The following is a 22,092-nucleotide window of genomic DNA, read 5'->3' on the forward strand; positions in this document are numbered from 1 at the left end:
CCAACTAGATTTTAAATGTTTTATTTTGTTTCTTCCTCATGTGTACCTGACAGTGCATGACACACCGCCTTGCACACACAAGCTCTCCATAAGTGCTCTCTGAACTCGCTTCCTAAGTTAATGGTTTATCTTGTCAGCTCTGAGCAGTTGCAATAACCCTCATCGATAGGATGAGGCCCCCAATGACTAATTAAGAAATGATGATAATGGGAAAGCACATAAACTTTATTTAAAGCTAATGGTTTCTGGAAAGTGGCAAGGAAATGATATGTGCTGGACATTGGCGTTCTTTTGTTTGTAGTATTTTTTTTGTACGGGGGGGGTTGGGGAGGTGGGAAGAGGGCAGGTGGCCTGACTTCCAAATCCCCTTCTTTTTTGGAGGAACTCCAAAATGTGAAGGAACTCCACGATGTGAATCTTGATAGACTTGGCCTCACCTCCCACTGAGCTACTGAAAGGGGGGCCAGTATTCTTTCTTCCTGCCCCCTTGGCAGCTGGGGCAAAGATCTGGGCGAGATCCCTCAGAGAAGAAGAACAAGCCAGGGGAGATGATGTGAAGGTGTGGGGATAGTCGGAGAGCCTTCCTAGAGGCTGAGCTGGAGTTGAGAGTTCAGCTGCAGAGGACTCTAATTGGTCTGTTCCTCAGGTGTGACTCGTACTGTATTCTCTGGGGATTAAATTCCTGATTCCTGCCCATTTTCTGACCTTGACTGCCCAACCATTCCATGCCCTGTACAAGTCCGGATAGATAAGTTTTCTATTTGTTGGCCTCATTCCATTTCTATTGTTTGTAAGAGCCCCCAGCTACTGCATAGTGTAACACATCATTTAAAATGGGTAACATAATCCCCCCACTTTTAGATCACAAATGTTGAAGTGCCCATGGCTTTGTATTCATTCCTTTGGCTATATGTAACCATCTATGTGCTGGTGACTACAAAAACTCTCCTGAACCCAGGTTCATATGTCCAGCTACCTATTTCTACTTAGAATTCTTATTGGCCTCTTGAACATAACATGTCTATCCAGAACTCTTACCCCAACCCTTCCCCTTCTCCTATAATGAAAACTCCATTTACTCAGGCTAGAAACTTTTAGGCCCTCCTTGGCTTTTTGCTCACTCTCTTTACTCTTTTGTCAATCTATAAAACCATCTCTCCAATCTGACCCCTTCTTACCATCTCCACTGCTAGTCCTAGCCACAATCTTCTCCTCACCTAGACTATTCCAATAGCCTTATTAAAAATGGGATTAAATATTGTCTTATAATAAGCTAGGAGTATTAAAATATTTAGATATTTATTGTTGATCCCTTCCAGTCTCCACCCTCTCCCCCCACAGTCCTCCTTTCTCTCTCTCTCTCGTAATACACTTTTAATTTTTATATAATTTTAGATTTATAGAAAATTTGTAACATAGGTCAGAGCATTTTGGTGTATCTTTCACCTATTTTCCCCCTCATTACCATCTTAAATTACCTTAGAGCATTTGTGAAAACTATTAAGCTAGCACTGGTACATTACTGTTAACGGAACTACAGGCTTTATTGGATGTCGCCAGTTTTGCCCCTAGTGTCCTTCCCTGTTCCAGGAACCAGTCCAAGAGCCCACGCTGCATTTAGTTGTGATGCCTCCTTAGTCCCGGGGAATTCTGCTCTGTGACAGTTATTCAATTTTTCCCTGTTTTTCACAGCCATGACTGTTTTGAAAAGTACCGGTCAGCTGTTTTGTAGAATGTGCCTCAGTTTGGGTTTATCTGATGTTTTTTCATGGTTAAACTGGAGTTATGGATTTTTTTAGGAAGGCTATCACAGAGGAGAAATGGTTTTTTCATCATATCCTATCAGAGGGTACTTGATATCAGCATGCTGTGTCACTGGTGATGCTAGCCTTGATCACTAGGTTAAGGTGGTGTTTCTCCTCTGTAGAGTTGCTATCTTGCCTTTTCTCCACTCTATTCTTTGGAAATGAATCACTAAGTCCAGCCCACATTCAAGGTGAGGGGAATTACTCTCCATCTCCTAGAGGAGGGGAGTATTTACATATACTGTTTGGAATTCTTTTGTTAATATCCTTTCTCTCTTAAATCATAACCTTACCCATCATTTAAAAAGAACAGTTCAAAGATTCTCTAAACACATATGAGAAGTACAGCCATATGGTTCATTTATTTTTATTAGAGCAGTTGTAGGTTTACAGAAAAATCATGCAGAAAGTAAGAGTTCCCATATAATCCCCCATTGTGCATCTATTGCTGTCAAATGCTTCTTAAATACTATGACTAGTTTAAAATTATCATTATGGAAATTGCTTATACACATGAAACATTGCAGTGTTTCCCTAGTGTCTTATGTATAAAAGAAGTTATTTTCTCCTTTTGAGGCCAAGCTTGGCCAGGGGGAAGGGGGAAGAGTATTCATTATGTTTCTTTTGGTCCCCTGGACTCACCATGAATTCTCTTCCTGGATTTGAGGAACATTTGAGTGTCCTCAAGCGATCTCAAGTAAATAACGGCATTCTCAAATATGATTAATTTTACTCCACCTGGGTTTTCAACATAAATTGTTGCAAGTTAGCACTTTTACAGAGGGGGCAAAGGATAAAATATCAAGCAAATAATGATAAAAAGCAACTCCAAAAAATATTAAAAGTTACTGAGTAATTGATAACAATGAAAATATTTTTAAAAATTTAATCTTCTTAAATATCTTCTTATAAACGTCTTTAATCCTGCAATGATTAATAATTATTATATTGTTCAGTTCAGATGGATGATGGATGCTTCTTGCCCTTTTTTTTTCTTTCTGTTTCCCCCTCTTCTTCCCTCCTCCAATTCTTACCTGATGCTCGATTTTAAACACACGTTCCACGTACACTAAGCATAAACCTTGGTTTATGACTTGGACCAATACCCATGTCTAATCTAACTATCTAAGTATGTGTTGGTGACCTTATCCTGACATTAAGAAAATAAAATAAGAGCACATACACAAAATTCTGCAGGGGATTTGGCTGTAAAATGTCTTGATGCTGTTCATTTAGGGCTGACTGGTGCAGATTTATCAGCCTGCGGTCCTCTTTCATTAGGACAGTATGCCCTCCTTGCTCAGCCTGCAATTGCTAAGCCCTCCTGGTATTTGCAGCCTTTTGCAGCTACTGTTCACAAGGTCTTGGCTGTAGCACATTCATTCCTCTCACTTTATTACCATCACATCTGATTCCAATTTGCTACCAAATTGAGTTTCCAGTCCTGAGCCTGACATTCAAGCCGTCAGGTGGATTAGCTCCTTCGGCTTGGTTAGCGCAGTAGCTTCAGGTCAGTTGACAGTGGCCTATTAAATGTCCTCTGCTCCCCATCTTGGAATTTCAGTTGCCGTCCCTTTGAGCTGCAGTGCAGGGTTACCCACTATAACTTTTCTCTTGTTTAGAACTCATAATTCTAGCCTTACTGGATAGACTTCTGATTAAAAACAGAGTTGGTTTTTATCCCTTATCTTGCTGTTTCAGCAGTTTTTTCTCAGCACAAAGCAGCTAGCTTATGGTCAGGTCATTGGTGGAGTATGATGAATTGAACTATTTGGGCTTATTCATATGGCCCTTTTCCTCTGTATCTTCTGACTGATCTGTTTGCATAGAGAGTTGAAATATCTTGTGGGTTTAAAAAAAAATTAATTATACACCTCAGGCACCCCTCCTTTTCTTTTTATGCTGCCCATGGATCAATTTACTGGGCAGAACAGTATTTACCCATTTGAGTCCTATACTTTTTGCTATACAGTGGGCTTCAGCAGTTCCTTTCTAAGAGAAACAGTCTGGTGAGCTATTACTTCTAGATTACTTCTAGGGAATTTTTTTCTTTTTTTTTTTAAACCTGAATATGAAACTAATTTCTTGGTGCTTGTCATAACCTATGATACACATACAGAAAATTATTCATCTATTTTCTATATACATTTCAGTTCCCAAGAAAAACTGTTTTGGACAGAGACTATCCCCTTGTCATTAGGGACTTTAGTAAATAAAGGGTGTGGTTCAGAATCAGGGAGCCAAATCCAGCAAATACTATAATTTCTTGGGGTCTAATCAAGGATTAAAGGAAAAACACAGAACAAAACAAAAAATAAAGCCATTAACCACTGAACCCTGCAGCCCTTGAAAAGAAAATGTTAGCTATTGGGAGAAGGAAGAAGACACTCAATTCCTAAAAGTGTTATTCTTCTTGCTATTAAAATAGAGATATGATTAGTATACCTCATATCAAAATATATTTGCCAGTTACTAAGTAAGAAATCCTGTATTTAAAGCACCATGTCATAGAGCTTTGCTTCCTTCTAGTTTGATGCTCTCAAGGCCATTTTCTGTAAGCTGTGCAGGAGTAAATTGCCCTGTTTAGAAATGGGATCTGAGGCTGCCATACATGACAAACATTTAAAGATCCAACAAAAGTAGGAGACAGGGAAGGTGAGTTTCAATCTGAGGGGGAAACACTTTTCAAAAGATAATGCTCAAGCTCCTCTTGGAAGGCAAATATAAATGAGAATTATGGAATGAATAACCAAATTTAGTCTAATTTTTAAAATTTAAAGTGTGCTTGTTTTGAATCTAAATAGGCTAGATGTCTCATTGCTTCCTATTCGTTAATTAGTGTCATCAAGTAATCATTCTTGAGTACTCAGGCTATTGAAAAATTCATTAGTGCATGAAGGTATTTCTGAATCCAGTTTTGTTTGTTTTGTTGACTTGTTTGCTTGGTTGGTTCATTGGTTTTTTGGTTTCCCGCAGCCTCTCTTCAGTTGGGTAGATAATTATGTTAATTTAAGATAAATGTGAGAACACCCTTTTAATTTTATTATGTACTCTACTAATTGTTATTGCTGTCTGGTTACCATTTTAGAGGTTCATTAACCTACTTTTAAATATCCTAAGTAATAAATCACATTTGTTTTAAAGAAGTAATACAAGAATGAAACATTTTGCATTATCTGTTTAAAAAATACTAGTAAAGTATAATCTTTAGTATGCACAATGTTTTGCATGAATTTTTATGTTATTGAGGGCAGTTGATTGAATTACCCTTTTCATTTTACCTCACAATTAATTATAATACTAAAAAATTCCTCTTCTTATATTGGTTTCTTTTTTGGATAAATCCTTTGGTTCCTCAAATTTTCCTTATATTCTGTTATAGGGCTATTTTATTGTATTTTACTGTAGATGCTCTGGGAGAATTGGTGGCCTTTCTGCCCGGGAATTCAGATAAACTGTTAGCACCCTAAGCACAACTTATAAAGAGAACAGTGTAGGAAAGGACCCAGCATACAATTATTGTATTAAAGTCTTTTCAGTATAGGAAATGCCAAATCAAGCATAATGAAGGATGATTACATTTTATGTTATCCATTTCATGTCCTAATAGTCTAAGGTTAATATAGCGTTTCATATATATATATATATATTTTCTTTTTTTTTCTTTTTTCTTCTTTTGCAGAAGGAGCTGAGTCTCCCCAGAAGAGGAAGTCTGTAAGTAGTATTATTTTGTTTCTGTGTTTTCTTTGTATATGTTTGTAATGTGACTATTCTCTGACTTCTTAGGTTTTTAATGGCAAATGGAAGGTTAATGATAATCAACTGAGTTAAGAAAATTAAAAGCATTGAATTTATTTATAAAATTAAATTTTAATAATTTGAAGATAATTTCCAGGATTTTGTCTTTATGGGTTTTCTAAACCAAAATGAATGTTTACTTCATTGTTTATGCCACTGAAGAGGAAATCTATGGCAAAGAGAACCTTGTTTTTTTAAATTCTGTTATATAACCAAGCAAAAGTATTATTTGGTCTGCAGATAGTATAGAATGAACCAAGTCAAGAATTATTGCTTTTCTGTATGTTTTGGAGATCCATGATTGTTGAATTTTATACTATGAATTTTATGCAGAGTGAATGATATACTTTTGCATTTAAATTGATGAAGACTTTGAGTCAGCTAAGCTTTCTACTATTAGATCCAGGCCTTAATAAACTGATTCATGTAATGCTCTTTTTTTTTTTTTAATATTCATTTTATTGAGATATATTCACATACCACACAGTCATATAAAACAAATCATACATTCAATTGTTCACAGTACCATTACATAGTTGTACATTCATCACCAAAATCAATCCCTGACACCTTCATTACCACACAGAAAAATAAGAATAATAATAATTAAAGTGAAAAAGAGCAATTAAAGTAAAAAAGAACACTGGGTGCCTTTGTCTGTTTGTTTGTTTGTTTCCCTCCCCCATTTTTCTACTCATCCATCCATAAACTAGACAAAGGGGAGTGTGGTCCTTATGGCTTTCCCAATCCCATTGTCACCCCTCATAAGCTACATTTTTATACAATCATCTTCAAGATTCATGGGTTCTGGGTTGTAGTTTGATAATTTCAGGTATCTACCGCCAGCTACCCCAATTCATTAGAACCTAAAAAGGGTTGTCTGTATTGTGCATAAGAGTGCCCACCAGAGTGACCTCTTGGCTCCTTTTGGAATCTCTCTGCCACTGAAGCTTATTTCATTTCCTTTCATTTCCCCCTTTTGGTCAAGAAGATGTTCTCCGTTCCATGATGCCAGGTCTACATTCCTCCTCAGGAGTCATATTCCACATTGCCAGGGAGATTCACTCCCCTGGGTGTCTGATCCCACATGGGGAGGTGGGCAGTGATTTCACCTTTCCAGTTGGCTTAGCTAGACAGAGGGCCACATCTGAGCAACAAAAAGGCATTTGGGAAGAGGCTCTTAGGCACAATTATAGGGAGGCCTAGCCTCTCCTTTGCAGCAACAGTTTTCCCAAGGGCAAGTCCTGTGGTAGAGGGTTCAAGCCATCAAACCACCAGTCCCCTTGTATGATTAAAATAGCCGATATATGAAGCTTGACTTGATTTCTTTATAGTATGCTTCCATCTTTTATTTTTTAGACCAATAATATATTTTCATACATTATATTAGTAAGTTGCAGAATGAAATTAGCTACCCCTAATATTCCATTGAAATTACGATAGATTTGTTATCTACTAGTTCAATGTAAGGGCTGGCCTAGAAATACATAGATTTGGTCTGATTTATGTTGAAGAAGTTAGTGGATGGATGTCTTCTTTTTTACTAAAAAGTGTAATAGTTAAGATAAGCTTATGCTAGTCTCAACTTGGAGTATAAGAAATGTATATGGAGGCTATTGAAAGATCAGATTCATTCTTTTGGCTAAATTTTGGAAAATTTTAACTTTTGTATCTGTAAACAAAAATTCCATTAACTGTGAACTTTTCATTACTGTCCATTTTCCTTCCTGCTTTTTGTATGTTAGGCTGCCAGGAGGATACTGCATCATTATTCTTTGAAAATGTGCCTAGATAAATTGTCACCAACTCCAAGCTTATATCTCTGTGAGCTAGAGGCTAATGGCCTAATAATTTGCCATAGGAAATGTCCTTAGAATAAAAAATTTCCCCCTTTTTTTGCTTCATGTTGGTACTTACCTAGACTTGGTCAAATGCAAAATTTTTGATGTCTTCCAAAATAATGACAAATAAGAAGCAAAAAAACAGAAGTAAAACTACACAAAATATAGAAAAGAACTCATTTCCTTCATAGTTTAAGTCTTTAAGATTTTCCTTTTATATTTTATTTGAAAACTTTAGAATTTGTCAGATTGTCCTTTTTAACTAACTTTTTGTTTTGTTTTGTTTTTTGTTTTTTGCCTGTTCTGAGTTATCACATTGGTCCGTTTCCTATAAACAGGTAATGCTAGTTAGCAAAATAAAATCTCTTAATCCACTTAAGGGCTATTTCTCCTTTTGAACCTGAAAAGTAGTTCCCGATTCTGTTAATGTTATCTGACAGCCATGAGTTGAAGAGGAAATCTGTGGCAAAAAGAAACTATTTAAATTTCTCTACTTGAAAGAGTAGAATTTTTAATGAGAAAAGGATGATGACATAAGTTTGTTTGGAGCCCATGCTTTGAATACATACTAAGAGAAAGACAGAATGACATCTGAGCCATTTAAAGTCCCCTCCCCAATAAAAATCAATTGGTCTATCAATCAGATGATGGGGATACAGCACACTATATATATCAACATAAATATACTGTTTGTGAATTATGGGAAAATTAATATTTCCCAATGAAGCAAACTAAAAATAAACCTGACATTTGTATTTTCTATTAAATACAAATATTCCCAAAAGAATTAATGGTGCCTGATACAAATGTTTTGTAACTCAACACGGCTTAGCATTTTCAGTCAACCACCACAAAGAATGCTAATAATTGCTCTCCTCAGGCAAGGCTGTTTTGTGACTTTCAGAAAAAGAAATACTTTTTTTTTAAAATGCTAGAATAATTTTAATACAAATCTAATGAACAAAGGCAAAGTGTGTCTTTTTTAGATATTGGCTTAAGGTAACGTGATACCTGATTATTAAACCTCTCAACACTTCAGTTTATTTACTATGTAAATACCTTCTGTGTTGCTTTCAAGTCTTCTTATATCTTCTTCCGAGAAAGATGGAGGATTTGATTCTGCTGCTCTGTTGAGTCTTTTTTCCATGTTGACAATGAGCCACCTCACAGAGTATGATTTATTCTCTGTTGTCTTTGGTCATGTGATTGAACTTATCAGGGAGCATGTCCTTTCAGAAAGGCTGTGCTTTGGGAGAAGGCACCTTATTTTGTTGTATCTACTGCTTCTAATTTGTATGTCTTGAAGGATAATATTAGAAAATGCATTTACATCATTCTGAATCTTACCTGTTTACCAGATTTTTTGAAAAATTTCAGTGTTGTTTTACATAAACTTAAAGGTCAAGTTTATGTTCAGAATCATACTTAAAAATATATGAAAGGTAAGGCTTTAAAGAATAAAACATAGCAAATATTCTTTTTATTATTAATTAAAAGCAAGCTGTATTCTGCTAGAAAAAAAATAATTCAGACCTTCACTAATTTGTAATTTATAATCATTTAGACAAGAACTAACTTGAAGATTGCTTTTTCATATGTTTTAAAAGGTTGCAAAGCCAATGATTATATCACGGTAACTTTTTTTTTTTTTTTTTTTTTTTAATGGTGTAAAGGGCAACAGACAAAAGAAGTCTGATTTCTAGATAAAATATTACTAAATAACCAAGTGATACCAGATCAATTTTCAGAGACTTTTCTAGTTCTTTGCTATATTCTCCAAGGCCCCAGATCCCATCTTTATATATTCCTTTTGTAGCTGATTTCAGCTACTTTTCTTCTTCCCAACAATTCTCCTTTAAGGCTCTTGATCCCAAATTCTTCCAGCACTTTCCATCTCTTTTGCCTTGGAACTAAAGTTGTTAAACTCTCTGTTCCCCATTCTCTCAACCACCTATCAAAATCTCCATCTCTCTGAATAAATCATGATATAGTTATACAATGAAATACTATACAGCAGGTAAAAGAAATGAACTAGAGCTGTATTTATCAACAGGTATAATTATAAAATATATAATGTTGAGCAAATGATAAAACTAAATTCTAGGTACAAGATACCATTTACACTAAACATCTTTAAATGTGCAAAACAATAAATTTTATTGTTTTGGATACAGACTTTTACAGTAAAGTACAAAATCATAAATGAGAAGCAAATTTCAGGTAAAGGTTACTAATCGATGGAGGGTGTGAGAGAAATACAATGAGAGAATGCTCCACTCGAAGTTCATTTATGTCATTATTGTGGGTGGTGTGTACATGAGTGTTTACAATATTCCCTCTACATTTTGGTTTTCCTAACTGTTTTATTTAAAATACTCAGTAATCGTATAAAATTTCAAACTGTTTTAACCAAATATGTGTACTTAAATGTATAAGTGTTAATCTGTTTTGAACAAGAATATACAATACCTGAATTTATTTATTTATTTATTTTTTGGACCCATGATGAAGATTGGCCCAAAGGAGTAAGGTTTTACAGTAATCAGGTTACCTTCTATGTCAGGCACCTAACTGGTTAATGCAGAAACATCATAGAATATAAACTTCGATATTCCTGAAATGCTCAGGGCTGGGGGTGGGGATGGGTGGGGAAGGGAAGCAAATGAGATGACACAATGGTGCATTATAACATTTAACTTAAGAGCTAGATTTTTTGTATTGGCTTTTTAGCCCTTTTAAGAAAAATGCCTCTAACTGTTCTTTGAATTCTTTACAGTGTCCAGTTCAGTAACTTGCACAGTGTAGTTGTTTGTAGAATGTATTCAAGTCTGTCTCCCCTGCTAAACTGTGAGGCTCCAGCAGAGTGAACATGCCCTGCTTGTCATCTCTAGTTCCTATTCCAGTGTCTGCTGCATGATGACAAACAGTTATTGGATGACTGGGCGGCTGATGTTAAAATCCTTCATGGTTTGAATTCAATGTAAAATACATAGATTAATATCTGTTGATGTTATTTTGATTTTTCTAGTAACAATGTATCCAGCCTGTCTATATTTATAAAAGTGCCATTAGCTTTCTGGGGTCCTTACCTAGCATTTCATACTTAGGACTCAAGTTCTGAAATGATATTTCTAAGTGTAAAATCTCTCTGGGACCGAGCAATGTAAAATCAATGTCTTATAAAGTAAGAATATTGGGGACCTATTGACAGACAATAGCTAGTGAGGGGAAATGATAATCTAATATGTTCGATATGTTAATGATGGTGAATTCAAAGGTATGGTAATGGATAGGGGTGACAATTGTTTGTTAATGGGCTTATAAGTATTGGAGCTGTATTGAAGGCAGATAAGAATGAAAGGGGTTGTTTAAAGACATGTTTCCCACAGATCAGCACCACAAATATGGATAGATGCTTGCATGGTATACTTCTAAGGTATGGCAGTGGCACAGAGAGTTGATAACAGAAAGGTACATGGGAAAAATCTACACATTGCATACTAGGGACTATAATTGATAGGAATCCCATACTCTAAAGTTTTACTCGCTGAGTTTATTCATTAGAAACTTAAATCTTTCAGAGTACCCGTATGCCAGCTAAGTCCTGAAACCCATGGGCAATAGCCTCTTCAAGAACATCAACTAGATGTGTCCTCTTCGCTCGTAAAGTCGACACCCCTTTTCAACATGAACAGGTTAGGGTGGTCACTGCCTAGACATCCCTGAAGAGCGGGAAAGAGATTAAACTAGAGGAAGGGGTAGCAACAGACAAGATGGAATTTAACAAAGGATTATGGATACTGAATCTTTATATAATTTCTTTTCCTTAGTTGCTAGGGTATTAGAATAGCTAGAAGGAAAAAATCCGAAATGATGGAACTGTAACCCATAGCATCGTTTGAAATTTGTTATGTAGCTACTTGTTAAATTGTAATTTGAAAGTTATACCTTTTTGTATATATGTTAGATTTCACAATAAGGAAATGACTGAAATTATGTTACTATAACTCATAATAACTTTGGAAGTTTCCTGTATATCTACTAGCTCAATCATACTTTGAAACATACTACTTTTTTGTATATATGTTATATTTCATAATAAGGAAATAACTGAAACTTTGGAACTGTAACCTGTAATATTCTTTGAAATTTGCTCTCTAACTACTTGTTAAATTGCACTTGGAAGGTTTTCACTTTTGTATGTATATATTATATTCTACAATAAAAAATATGGTAACTAAAAAAAACAGCCAAAAAAAAAATATATATATCTCTGGGAGGTGTTAGTTTTCAGGTAAGGAAAGTGGAAAAAAGGGTAAAAGCTTGAGAGATGGGTCTTTGGAGTTCTGAACTAATGGACTAGATTAAGAACAAAACTGAGGACCCCTTTGTGTTTTGTTAATTGCACAAATAAACAGCTCTCCAGTACAGAGAGCTGCTTTTTTCATGGAATTCCCTATGGTGCTTTGGTCCTGTTTAGACCCTGGAGAGAGGAGTAGGAAACTAGCTGGAATTCACTCACTTGTATCCTCCAATCTTGCTTTTATGAGTCTTTCAGATTTCTCCACACAGAGAAAGAGGAAACTGTATTATCTATTCTTAGCAAATAAATACTTCCTGCTACTTAAAATGGCCTTTCCTTTAACTCTTTTAATTAGTGCATTGTTTCATGGAGTTCTATAGATCTGGGATCCATAGAGTCATCTGCAATTATCAGTTTATTTTAATAGAAACAGTGATTGACACTTGGGCAGTTTCTTAACTTTATGTTCTTTGACCACTCAAACCTTATATATGCTTTTTAAGGGGTATCTAGCAGCAGGAACCCAATGGAGGATTAGGTCCTGTGAACAAAGAAGTCCTAGAAAAGAGCATGGAAATTATCTGAGCCAAGAAGGAGAGGCATTTTAGGGATCATCTTGGCTTATTTTGATTTTTTGATCTAGCAATAATTGCTAGTATCTGGTAGCAATACTCCTCTCTATTGATTTTTCATTATTATTCATTAGCCTATTAGTAGAGCTGGCCATAGAATAAGCATGCCTACTGAATATTTTCATACCTCCTAGGAAGCCCACCTCCCCATCCACAAACAAGGCATTCATCTCAAACACATCTACCACAGTGCCAGAAATCCAGTATTAGACATTCATTTAGTTGGATCTTTAACATTTTCTTTTCAGTGCCTCATTGAAATGAACACTCAGCTGTTCTAGCACATCAGTTGAGGATTCATTCATTAACAGGATGCCTCTGGTGGGTTGCTAAGAGACAAAGTTACAAGGATAGGGGAACAGGTGTCAAGAACCATTTTGCCGGATAATTAAATGAATAAATGCACAAACAGGGTGGTGAGGGCCCTGATCAAGGTGGCAGAGTGAGACACTTCAAAAACTTTTAACAACCAGAAAGAACTGGCAGAAACATCTTTCTCAAAGCTCCAGAAAACAGTTAAAGGATTGCAGTAATGGGGCAAATGCTGAATCAAGTGCCACTTAAAAGTGGTAGGATTTCGTGGTCCTGGCTGGCCCCTACCCCACCACTCATGGATGCAGATCAGTGGTCCCGATTCTGGATGAAGCAGAGTAACCCTTGTGCACATACTGGGAGCTTGTATGTCTGGCCCAATCTGTCTAGTGATGGCCTGAGGGACTTGCCATCCTAGAACTTCCTCTGCATGTATAAGGCAGCTCACAGAAGTCTCCTCCAGAACACTGGGAGAGCAGACAAGTAGCTGACTGGGAATTGCTGGCTGTAGGACATCTGGTACAGTACCTGGGACTGCGTATCCATGTAAATGGAGGAATTTTCAGGGCCACAGGTGCATGCCCAAGACAAGACATGCACTGTGCAGAAAGGATCAGGGCAGTGCCCATGCTTTGGCCTTGAGCTTTTCTCTAAAATCTTTGTATAGGTAAGTTCTCAAGGACAGCACTTATACAGATCAGTCTGCAAAGTCTAGAAAAGGTGTTTTCTTCTTCTTCACTGCCTCTTTCTTCTTCTCCTTTTGCTCTTCTTTTTCCTCCTCCTTCTTTTTCATTAGCTCTTGGCATTCAAGCTTAAGGAACAGGTCCCTCAGAGTCCAGATTCCAGCAATAATATGTTAAAATTAAAATTAATCAAACTGTTGAATGCCAAAAAAAAAAAAAAAAAAAAAATCCAGGTTTCAACAAAAGATTACAAAACATACAAAGAAACAGGAAGTGATAGCCCAGGCAAAAGACTAGATTAAAACATTAGATACCATCAGTGAGGACAGCCAGACCTGGGACATATCACAGACTTAAAAAAAAAAAAAAAAAAAAAAAAAAAGGTCCTAAATATGTTCAAAGAGCTAAAGAAAAATATGGACAAAGAACTATAGGAAATTAGAAAATGATAGATGTACCTAAAAAGAATATCAAGAGAGAGATAGAAATTATGAGAAGAAACTAAACAGAGCTGAGGACCACAGTACCAGAAATTTAAAATTCCTTAAAGGGGTTCAACAGTTGATTGGAGCTGGCAGAAGAAAGAATTGGTGAACTTGAAGATAAGACTATTGAAATCATTCAGTCTGAGGAGCCTAAAGAGAAAGAATGAAGAAAAGTGACCTTGTGGGATACTGTGCTGGTTTGAATGTATTATGTCCCCCGAAAAAGCCATATTCTTTGGTGCAATCTTGTGGGGCAGACAGAATAGTGGGGATTAAGTTGGAATGTTTGGATTAGGTTGTTTGCATGGAGATGTGCCCCACCCAGCTGTGGGAGGTGACTCTGGTGGGATACTCCCATGGAGGTGTGGCCCCACCCATTCGGGGTGGGCCTTGATCAGTGGAGCCATATAAATGAGCTGGCTCAAGGAGAGGAAATGGAGTGCAGCTGTGAGTGACGTTTTGAAGAGGAGCAAGCTTGCTAGAGAGGAACGTCCTGGGAGAAAGCCATTTTGAAACCAGAACTTTGGAGCAGATGCCAGCCACGTGCCTTCCCAGCTAACAGAGGTTTTCCGGACGCCATTTGCCATCCTCCAGTGAAGGTACCTGATTACTGATGTGTTACCTTGGACACTTTATGGCCTTAAGACTGTAACTGTATAGCCAAATAAACCCCCTTTTTATAAAAGCCAATCCATCTCTGGTGTTTTGCATTCTGCAGCATTAGCAAACTAGAACAGATACCATCAGTTGTACTGATATATACATTGTGGAAATCACAGAAGGAGAAGAAAGAAAGGGGCAGAGACAATATTCAAAGAAATAATACCTGAAAACTTCCCAAATTTAACAAAAAACAGGAATATGCACATCCAACAGGTTCAACAAACTTCAAACAGGTTGCATCCAAACAGACTCAAGGGCACCATGTTATAATCAAATTGTCAAATGCCAAAAAATAGAATTCTGAAAGCCACAAGAGAGAAGCAACATGTCACATACAAGGGACCCTTGATAAGATGAAGTGCTGATTTCTCACCAAAGCCATGGAGGCAGGAAAGCATGGAGTGACATATTTAAAGTGCTAAAAACAAAAAATTAGCACCCAAGAATTCTATATCCAGCAAAACTGTCTTTTAAAAATGATGAGAGACTGAGACATTCCCAGATAAACAAAAGCTGAGGGAGTTTGTCATCACAGACAGGCCCTATAAGAAATGCTAAAAGGAGTTCTGCATGTTGAAAGGAAAGGAAGCTGCATGAAAAAATAAAGATCTCCAATGAGGGTAATGACATGGGTAAATATAAAAGCTAGTACTGTTGTATTCTTGGTTTGTAACACCACTTTTTACACCCTACAGGATCTAAAAGTCAAATGCCTAAAATGTAATGACAACTCAGTGGTTTGGGACTCAATGTATAAACATGTAATATGTGACAAGAACTACATAAAGGTGGGGGGTGGGTAGAGGGGTTTAGGAACATAGTTTGTATATACTGTTGAAGTTAAGTTTGTACCAAAGCAAACTAGATTGTTATAACCGTGGTTATAGATTTAGGATGTTATATTTAAGCCCCATGGTAACTACAAAGAAAATATCAGAAAATATGCAAAATTCATAGAGACAGAAATTAGATTACAGGTTGCTAGGGGTGGGAGGCAGAGGAATGGGTAGTTAATGCATAATGGTGTAGGGTTTCTCTTTTAGGAGACAGGAAACTTTTACCACAATATTGTGAGTATGATATATACCGGTGAATGGTATTGGTAGCAGTTGAGATTGGGAGGTTTATGTTGTTTATATGTCCCCACAATTGAAAAAAGGAAAATAGCAGGCAATTAAAGAGATAATGACGGTTAAATGCAGTACATGATCCTGGATGGGATCTGACAAGGGAGGAGAAAAACCTCAAAGGGATATTATTGGGACATAAGTAAAAAAATTGAACTACAGACTGTAAATTTTATATCAGTGTTACATATTTTGAACTTGATAACTGCACTTAAGGTAGTTACATAAGTGAATATCCTTGTTTTTAGGAAATTTATATAGTAGTATTAAGTGTTCAAGAAGCATGATGTATAAAACCTACACTCAAGTGTCAGAAAATGGATTGATAAATAGGCAAATAGCTAGCTAGCTAGGAGTATGGATAGATAGATGGATAGATAGAATGATATGGTAGATGTTGCAAAATGTAAAAATTGGTGGATCCAGGTATTGAGGGGGGTAGGGGTATGTTGGAGTTCTCTATATGAGGTTTGTATAATTTTTGTAACTATCCTATAAGTTTGAAAGTATTTCAAAATAAAAAAGTTTTTTGTTTTTTTTTTTTTTTAATTAAAAGGATGCTAAAAATGTCATAAATTTATTTCACCTCTTTCTAGTTTTGCCTTTCTTGGGTAGGGAAGGGTGCCCAGGGGTGGGATGGAAGATAAGACTGAGCAGCAGAGGAAGAGAATATTGTTAAAGAGTTGTTAAGACTAAAGGTAGAGGGAACCTAATGGTTACTGGAAGCTTACGGGTGGAGCTGGATCTGCTAGAAATACGATCGAGTTTGTCTTAATATAGATATATTGCACTGAACACATTGGGATTAGGGTATTTTGTAAGCTCAGAATTCCTCCTTTTGAAGCAAGATAGGAAATGACCTTCTGTGTAATTGAATAGGCTAGATGTCATTGGTTTGTATGAGTTAGTTTATTTTATTTTATTTTGAAGACTGACATTCAGGCCTGTTGTGTTTCAGCCAAAACTTACTACCTTGACTGGCTATTTAGAAAAGTAGTTTGAATAAAATGAGGCTATTTCTAGAATGCAAGGAGAGAGAATCACCTTGTTTTGCAACTGATTTGAATTAGATTTCTGAGATTTTCAGCAAGGTCAAGACAATAGTTCTGAAAGGGCGGGAAGAAACTTAATTCCAGCGAAATAGAAGACATGTAAATCTTATTTGGATAAGTTTTAAAATAAATTTAGTTTTCTTCTTAGTGCTTTCATACCCGTTCACCCTCACAAATATTGAAGCAAGAATTCAAAGTATCTATTGTCAAACCTAAAAGGGAAGTCCAGTGTCATTTTGACTGTTAGAAACCCAAAAACAAAAAGAAGAAAAAATTGACTGTTGTATCTGAATTAGCATTTAAAGTGGCATGTTTATATAAAAAGAGAATGGTGTAATATATCCTGAGAGTAAAGAGAAGATTTCAGACTGTGAAAGAATGTCAATTGCATTTATATATTCATTGAATAGCTGGTTTGGTATTTGGTATGTATTTGCAGCATTCCTTATCTTGCAAGCATTTGTCTTTGTGAAATGGGTGGGGGGAGAGATCTGGGAGATAGAAACAATGTAGGATTTATCTTCTTACCTTTGGAAATTATAGGAAGACCTTTATTTTCCTCTAGGGGAGAGAGTGAGGTCATTGGAGAAGCTTATGAAAATGTGTACCTTTCCAAACATCCTCAGAGTGCAAATTAGAATCCCTGTGCCTGTTTGTTGGGGGTGGGGTGAGAAGAGGACTGAGGCTTGCATACTTTTAAGCAATTCTCAAGGTGAATCAAAAATTCCACCCACAGTTGAGCACTGCTGTTCTTTGGAGAGCATAGGATGTGAGTGTAGTGTCGGCTTTTGGATACCCAAAGGCATGAGGGAAAACTATGAATTTCATATTTACTAGAATAGCAGATATTAATCAAACATATTTACTAGAAACATATTTTCATATTTACTAGAATTAGCAGATATAAATCAAACAAGATTTAGGGGAGGAGTTTCAGTGAGCAGTCCCTTTCATCAGGGCTTGTCTGGAGAAGCCCACTGAGGCAGGCAGAGGCCTGTATTTTGTCACTAAAAGCCACCTTCTCAGATCTGTTATCCAACAGGTAATCACAGCATCGTATTTCAGAGTATGGGCCCAGGAGACACACTGCCGGGGCTTGAATCCTGTCTGCCATTTAATTAGCTGTTTGACCTTCAGAAAGTTACTTAACCTCTTTGTGGCTTAAATTCCTGAGCTGTAAAATGGCAATACTGTTGTATCCTGGGGTTGTTTTGAGAATTAAATTAGTTAATATTTATAAAGTATTTATAACAATGTCTGAAGTGCAGTAAATATTATGTGTTTTAGTAAATAAATAAAACATATTGGGAATTATGCCTCTTCCGCTCTTCCTGCCATATCACTTCTTTTGGCTTTCTTTTGTCAGACAAAGACCACAAGATAGGTTGGGGAAGTTCCCTTGCTGCTGATCATTTGGGTAGCATTTTCTGAGAGGCTGTTTTGGTTGCCAACTCTTCCATTAATGGAAAAGTAAAGGGGACAGTTGACACCATATCCTCTGCTGATCTTTCACTTGTACCCTACGACGGCCAACCCTGGCGACAGGTTTCTGGGTGTGTGTGAAAGTAGACCACAGGATGGATATGTCTTGGCACTGTCATATCTGTGCTCATGGCTCCTCTTCCAGAATAATCCATTACTTTAGACTTGTCCATCCTTCTCATCATGGTATGCAGGTCACTCCTTGAAATTGTGTTTTGGGGCATACAGGTATTTAGGGAAATGATAGCTCTTCATGTGGAAGATTTTAATCTGGGGATTTCAGAGCTGGAAGAAACCATAGCAGAAATCTGATTTAATACCTTTGATTGGTAAATGAGGACCTTACTTCTCAGAGAAGGTGAAACTTGTTTGTGTGTGTGTAGTACCTTAACTGATACCCATGATCAGAGTTTAGAGACTGGAAAACAACCATTCCTTCTTGAGGTCAATATGCTTCCATTGGAAATGCAGATATCAGGAAGGGCTTGGGTACATTTTGTTCTGTAGGGACATGAATTTTAGCATTGACACCCACAGTGTGAACTAAATGCAGGGTAAACTTCATGGAGTACCTGTGCTTGTCATGGTTTCTTTGATTGGTTTGGAAAGCAAGTAATGTTTCAGAGCAGGGACTGTGCTTTAAAAGCAACTCTTTTTAAAAGCAACCAAAGGGAAAACCTCAGTTTTCCCAGTTCTACCAGGAGGCTAAATTTACCTCAAACTAATAAACTAGTATTAGCTACACTTGAGGGTGTGTAACCATCCCAGCTGCAGTAACTGGCAATCCCCAGCAGCTGAATTCTGTATGGTTCTGTCTTTACCCCTATCTTGTGGTGGTGAGTTAGGACCTCAGTGGCCTTGATGGGGAACCACCAAGAGCTGAGCGGCAGCTGGAGGATTGTGCTTGTTTCTTGCTGTATTTCTTTAGGATCTCTGCTGTCTCCTCTGCCATCCTGACTCCTGAGAATTTAACTCCCTTCTCTTTTACTCTCTGTGGCAGCTATCAAACCTCAGCAGCTGGAGGAAAAAAAAAAAATAGATTTTAGGATTTCTTTCTCCTGTTTTCTGCAATAAGGGCCTTGCCCTCTGAGAATTTTGATGGGTCATTTCTTTCATCTGAGTACACATGTGTTGTCTTTATTTTAAAAGACATTTTATATAACATTTTAGTTATATAAAGCCACCTCTCCCGGTAGGAGGTTGAGGAGAGCTCTATTACCTTGGAGACCTCATGGCTTTACCTACTTGCATGCTGATAAGAAAATTATATATATTTATATATATATGTGTGGAAGTTTTATGTAGATGTTTCTGTAAACACAATTGCATGAGAGGAAAAAGTTTTATTGAGTACACTCTGTGAATTTGATTTGCATGTGTCAATGGGTGGCATGAGTTTGACCTAGCATGGAAGGATAAATTTTGATCCTTTTTTTGAAAGAATGAACATTCTAATAATCATAATAATTTCATATATATAGTTGTATTGAGGGAAAAATTTTTAAATGTATTCTAGAAATATAAGCTAATCTTTCAAGAAATATTTGCAAATCTTATAGATACGTGAAGGTATCCTAACTCTGTTAGAAAATACTAATTTGGCATATGCTTTGTGCTCTCCTTTGTGCAGGAAAAATGATTTCTAACTTTTGGTATGTCATCAAGATCAGTGGAATTACCCTTGTGACATTAGCACTTAGTGCCTAACTATTCCTAAACCCTGATTTTCCAAGGCAGTCTTTTATTGTTGTTGTTGGTATATCCTTTTACTTGGAAAGGTCAACTTTGAGGCAGATATAATTTGGATTTTCTTTTTGAAAACTGAGGGGGCCATTTGCTCTGAGAAGTTGGCACTGCAAAAGATAAGCTGAGGCGATTTAAAATTTATAATTGTTGTTAAAGTTTATTTGGAAAACAAATGATTAGCCAGTTGGGCAGCACCAAACCAGAAGTGGTAAGAACTCCACTGAGGGAGTGGAAAGAAAATGTTTATATTGGGTAAGTGAGGAAGGAACTGCGCTGAATTCTCCAATTGGATGGCTAAGCGGCATGGCCTTAATTGGGCTGCTTCCGGTGGAAGGACCCTTCCTAAGGTGTCTATTTCTGATTGGTTGGCATTAAAGCTCCACCTCAGGTACAGCAGGCGTTTACAGAAAGGCTGCGTCTCCCAAGTTCTGGTCTTGTTGCTTGGGTTTCCCAGGCAGGGATTGACCAAGGTTAGTTAGGCCAGTCTAATGAGCTCCTCTGTTTTAATTTAACGGTATTATGTGACGTCTTCCATGTCGCTGCCATGTAGCAATTAATACTGTTTACTCCAGAGATGGTGAAGGCATTCCCCATGGGCTGGTAGCAGGACAAAAGAAGGGAGAATTTTAGTCCTTTTCTGAGTTCCCTTGGCCTATCTGTGGAGACAGTAAACGTTAGTATTTGCTCTGCATGGTGCATATGAGTGAGTTCACCAGGGGTTTTGTATCTTAAATCAAGAATCAATTATTGGAGAGGATAAGCAGAAAGCTTTTTATGACTGGGATAAATTAGTTTAAATGCTAAAACCACTCCTTGTGGATTAAAGAAGCACTTGGAAGCGATGGAACATATTTCAAAAATGCACTTGATGTCATATACTGAAATGAAATTAATAGATCAGTACACAAGGTTTCAGGTCTTAGGGGAACAGTGGTGGCTTTTTTAGGTGGAATTCTATGGTATTATCAATTTGTATGTAAATGCAATTATTTTCATAGAATCACAGGGAGAAACATCCTCATCAAACATCTGGTTAAAAGTATGTTACTTCATTATTTTCTTTGAGAATCCAGGCCACTTAGCTCTATTCTAATTTCATGTTGTTGAAAAATGTTGGTCTGACGTATCTTTAAGATCACATTAGGGATAGTGATGTCAGTTGTTGTCTCAAGAGGTGTTTAAAAGGAGTATTAAAGCAAAGAGTTCAAAATGGTACTTAATGAGACTTTAGTCTTTCCCCCACCCTAACATGTACCTTTTTCTACTATTTAACTTTGTCTAGGTTGTATTATGTTAAAGTACCAAGGAATTGTGAATTATGTTTTTATTAACCCACAGCAGAATTTAAAATAATGAAACAAAAGCCCAAAACTGTTTTGTCTCATGGAATCCCATGTTGCATAAACCAATTTTACTTGTCTCAAAAGCAGTATATATAACCCTACATGGTCTAGCAGATAAGGTTTTCCCAACCAGCTAACAATACATTTTTTATCCTTTTTTTTAAAACAGTTTTATTGAGGTATAATTGAAATACAACAGACTGCACATAATTTAAAGTGCACAGTTTCACAAATTTTGACATATGTATATACTTGTGAAACCATCACCCCAATTAAGTTAATGAAATACTCATCTCCCCCAAAAGTTCTTTGGGTCTCTTTGTAATCCCTCTCTTCATCTCACCCCCTTAATCAGGCAACCACTGATACTTTCCGTCACTATTAGTTTATATTTTCTAAAATTTTTATAAATGGAATCATGCGGTAATACGCTTTGTATTGTCTGATTTCTATCACTCAGCATGATTATTTTTAGATTCATCCATGTTGTAGCATATGTTAGTAGCTCATTGTTTTCTGTTGCTAAGTAATATTCCATTGAACCAATGCACCACAGTTTATATATCCATTCACTTGGTGGACATTTGAGTTCTTTATATTTTTGGCTATTACAAATAAAGCTGCTATAAATATCTTTGTGTAGACACATGCTTTTGTTTCTCTTGGGTAACTACATAGGAGTTGACTGGCTGAATCATATGAAGTGTATATGTTTAACTTGATAAGGATCTACCAAACTGTGTTCCAAAGTGTTGTGCTGTTTTACATTCCAACTAACAATGTATGGGGTTTCAGTTCCTCTGCATCCTCATCAACCCTT

General features: G+C 36.7%; 1 protein-coding gene across 10 annotated transcripts in view; it reads left to right on the top strand.

The window, feature by feature from the left end:
- MAST4 (microtubule associated serine/threonine kinase family member 4) overlaps window positions 1–22,092 on the top strand; it is a 674,031-nt gene that overhangs the window by 343,273 nt on the left and 308,666 nt on the right. For all 10 annotated transcript variants that reach the window (XM_037801729.1, XM_037801730.1, XM_037801731.1 and 7 more), the window contains one exon: window positions 5,488–5,519. In XM_037801729.1, the coding sequence (XP_037657657.1) occupies window positions 5,488–5,519 (32 nt within the window). The remainder of the gene's footprint in view (window positions 1–5,487; window positions 5,520–22,092) is intronic.

The sequence above is a fragment of the Choloepus didactylus genome, chromosome 13 (assembly GCF_015220235.1).
Source record: "Choloepus didactylus isolate mChoDid1 chromosome 13, mChoDid1.pri, whole genome shotgun sequence".
In the NCBI taxonomy this organism is placed as follows: domain Eukaryota; kingdom Metazoa; phylum Chordata; class Mammalia; order Pilosa; family Megalonychidae; genus Choloepus; species Choloepus didactylus.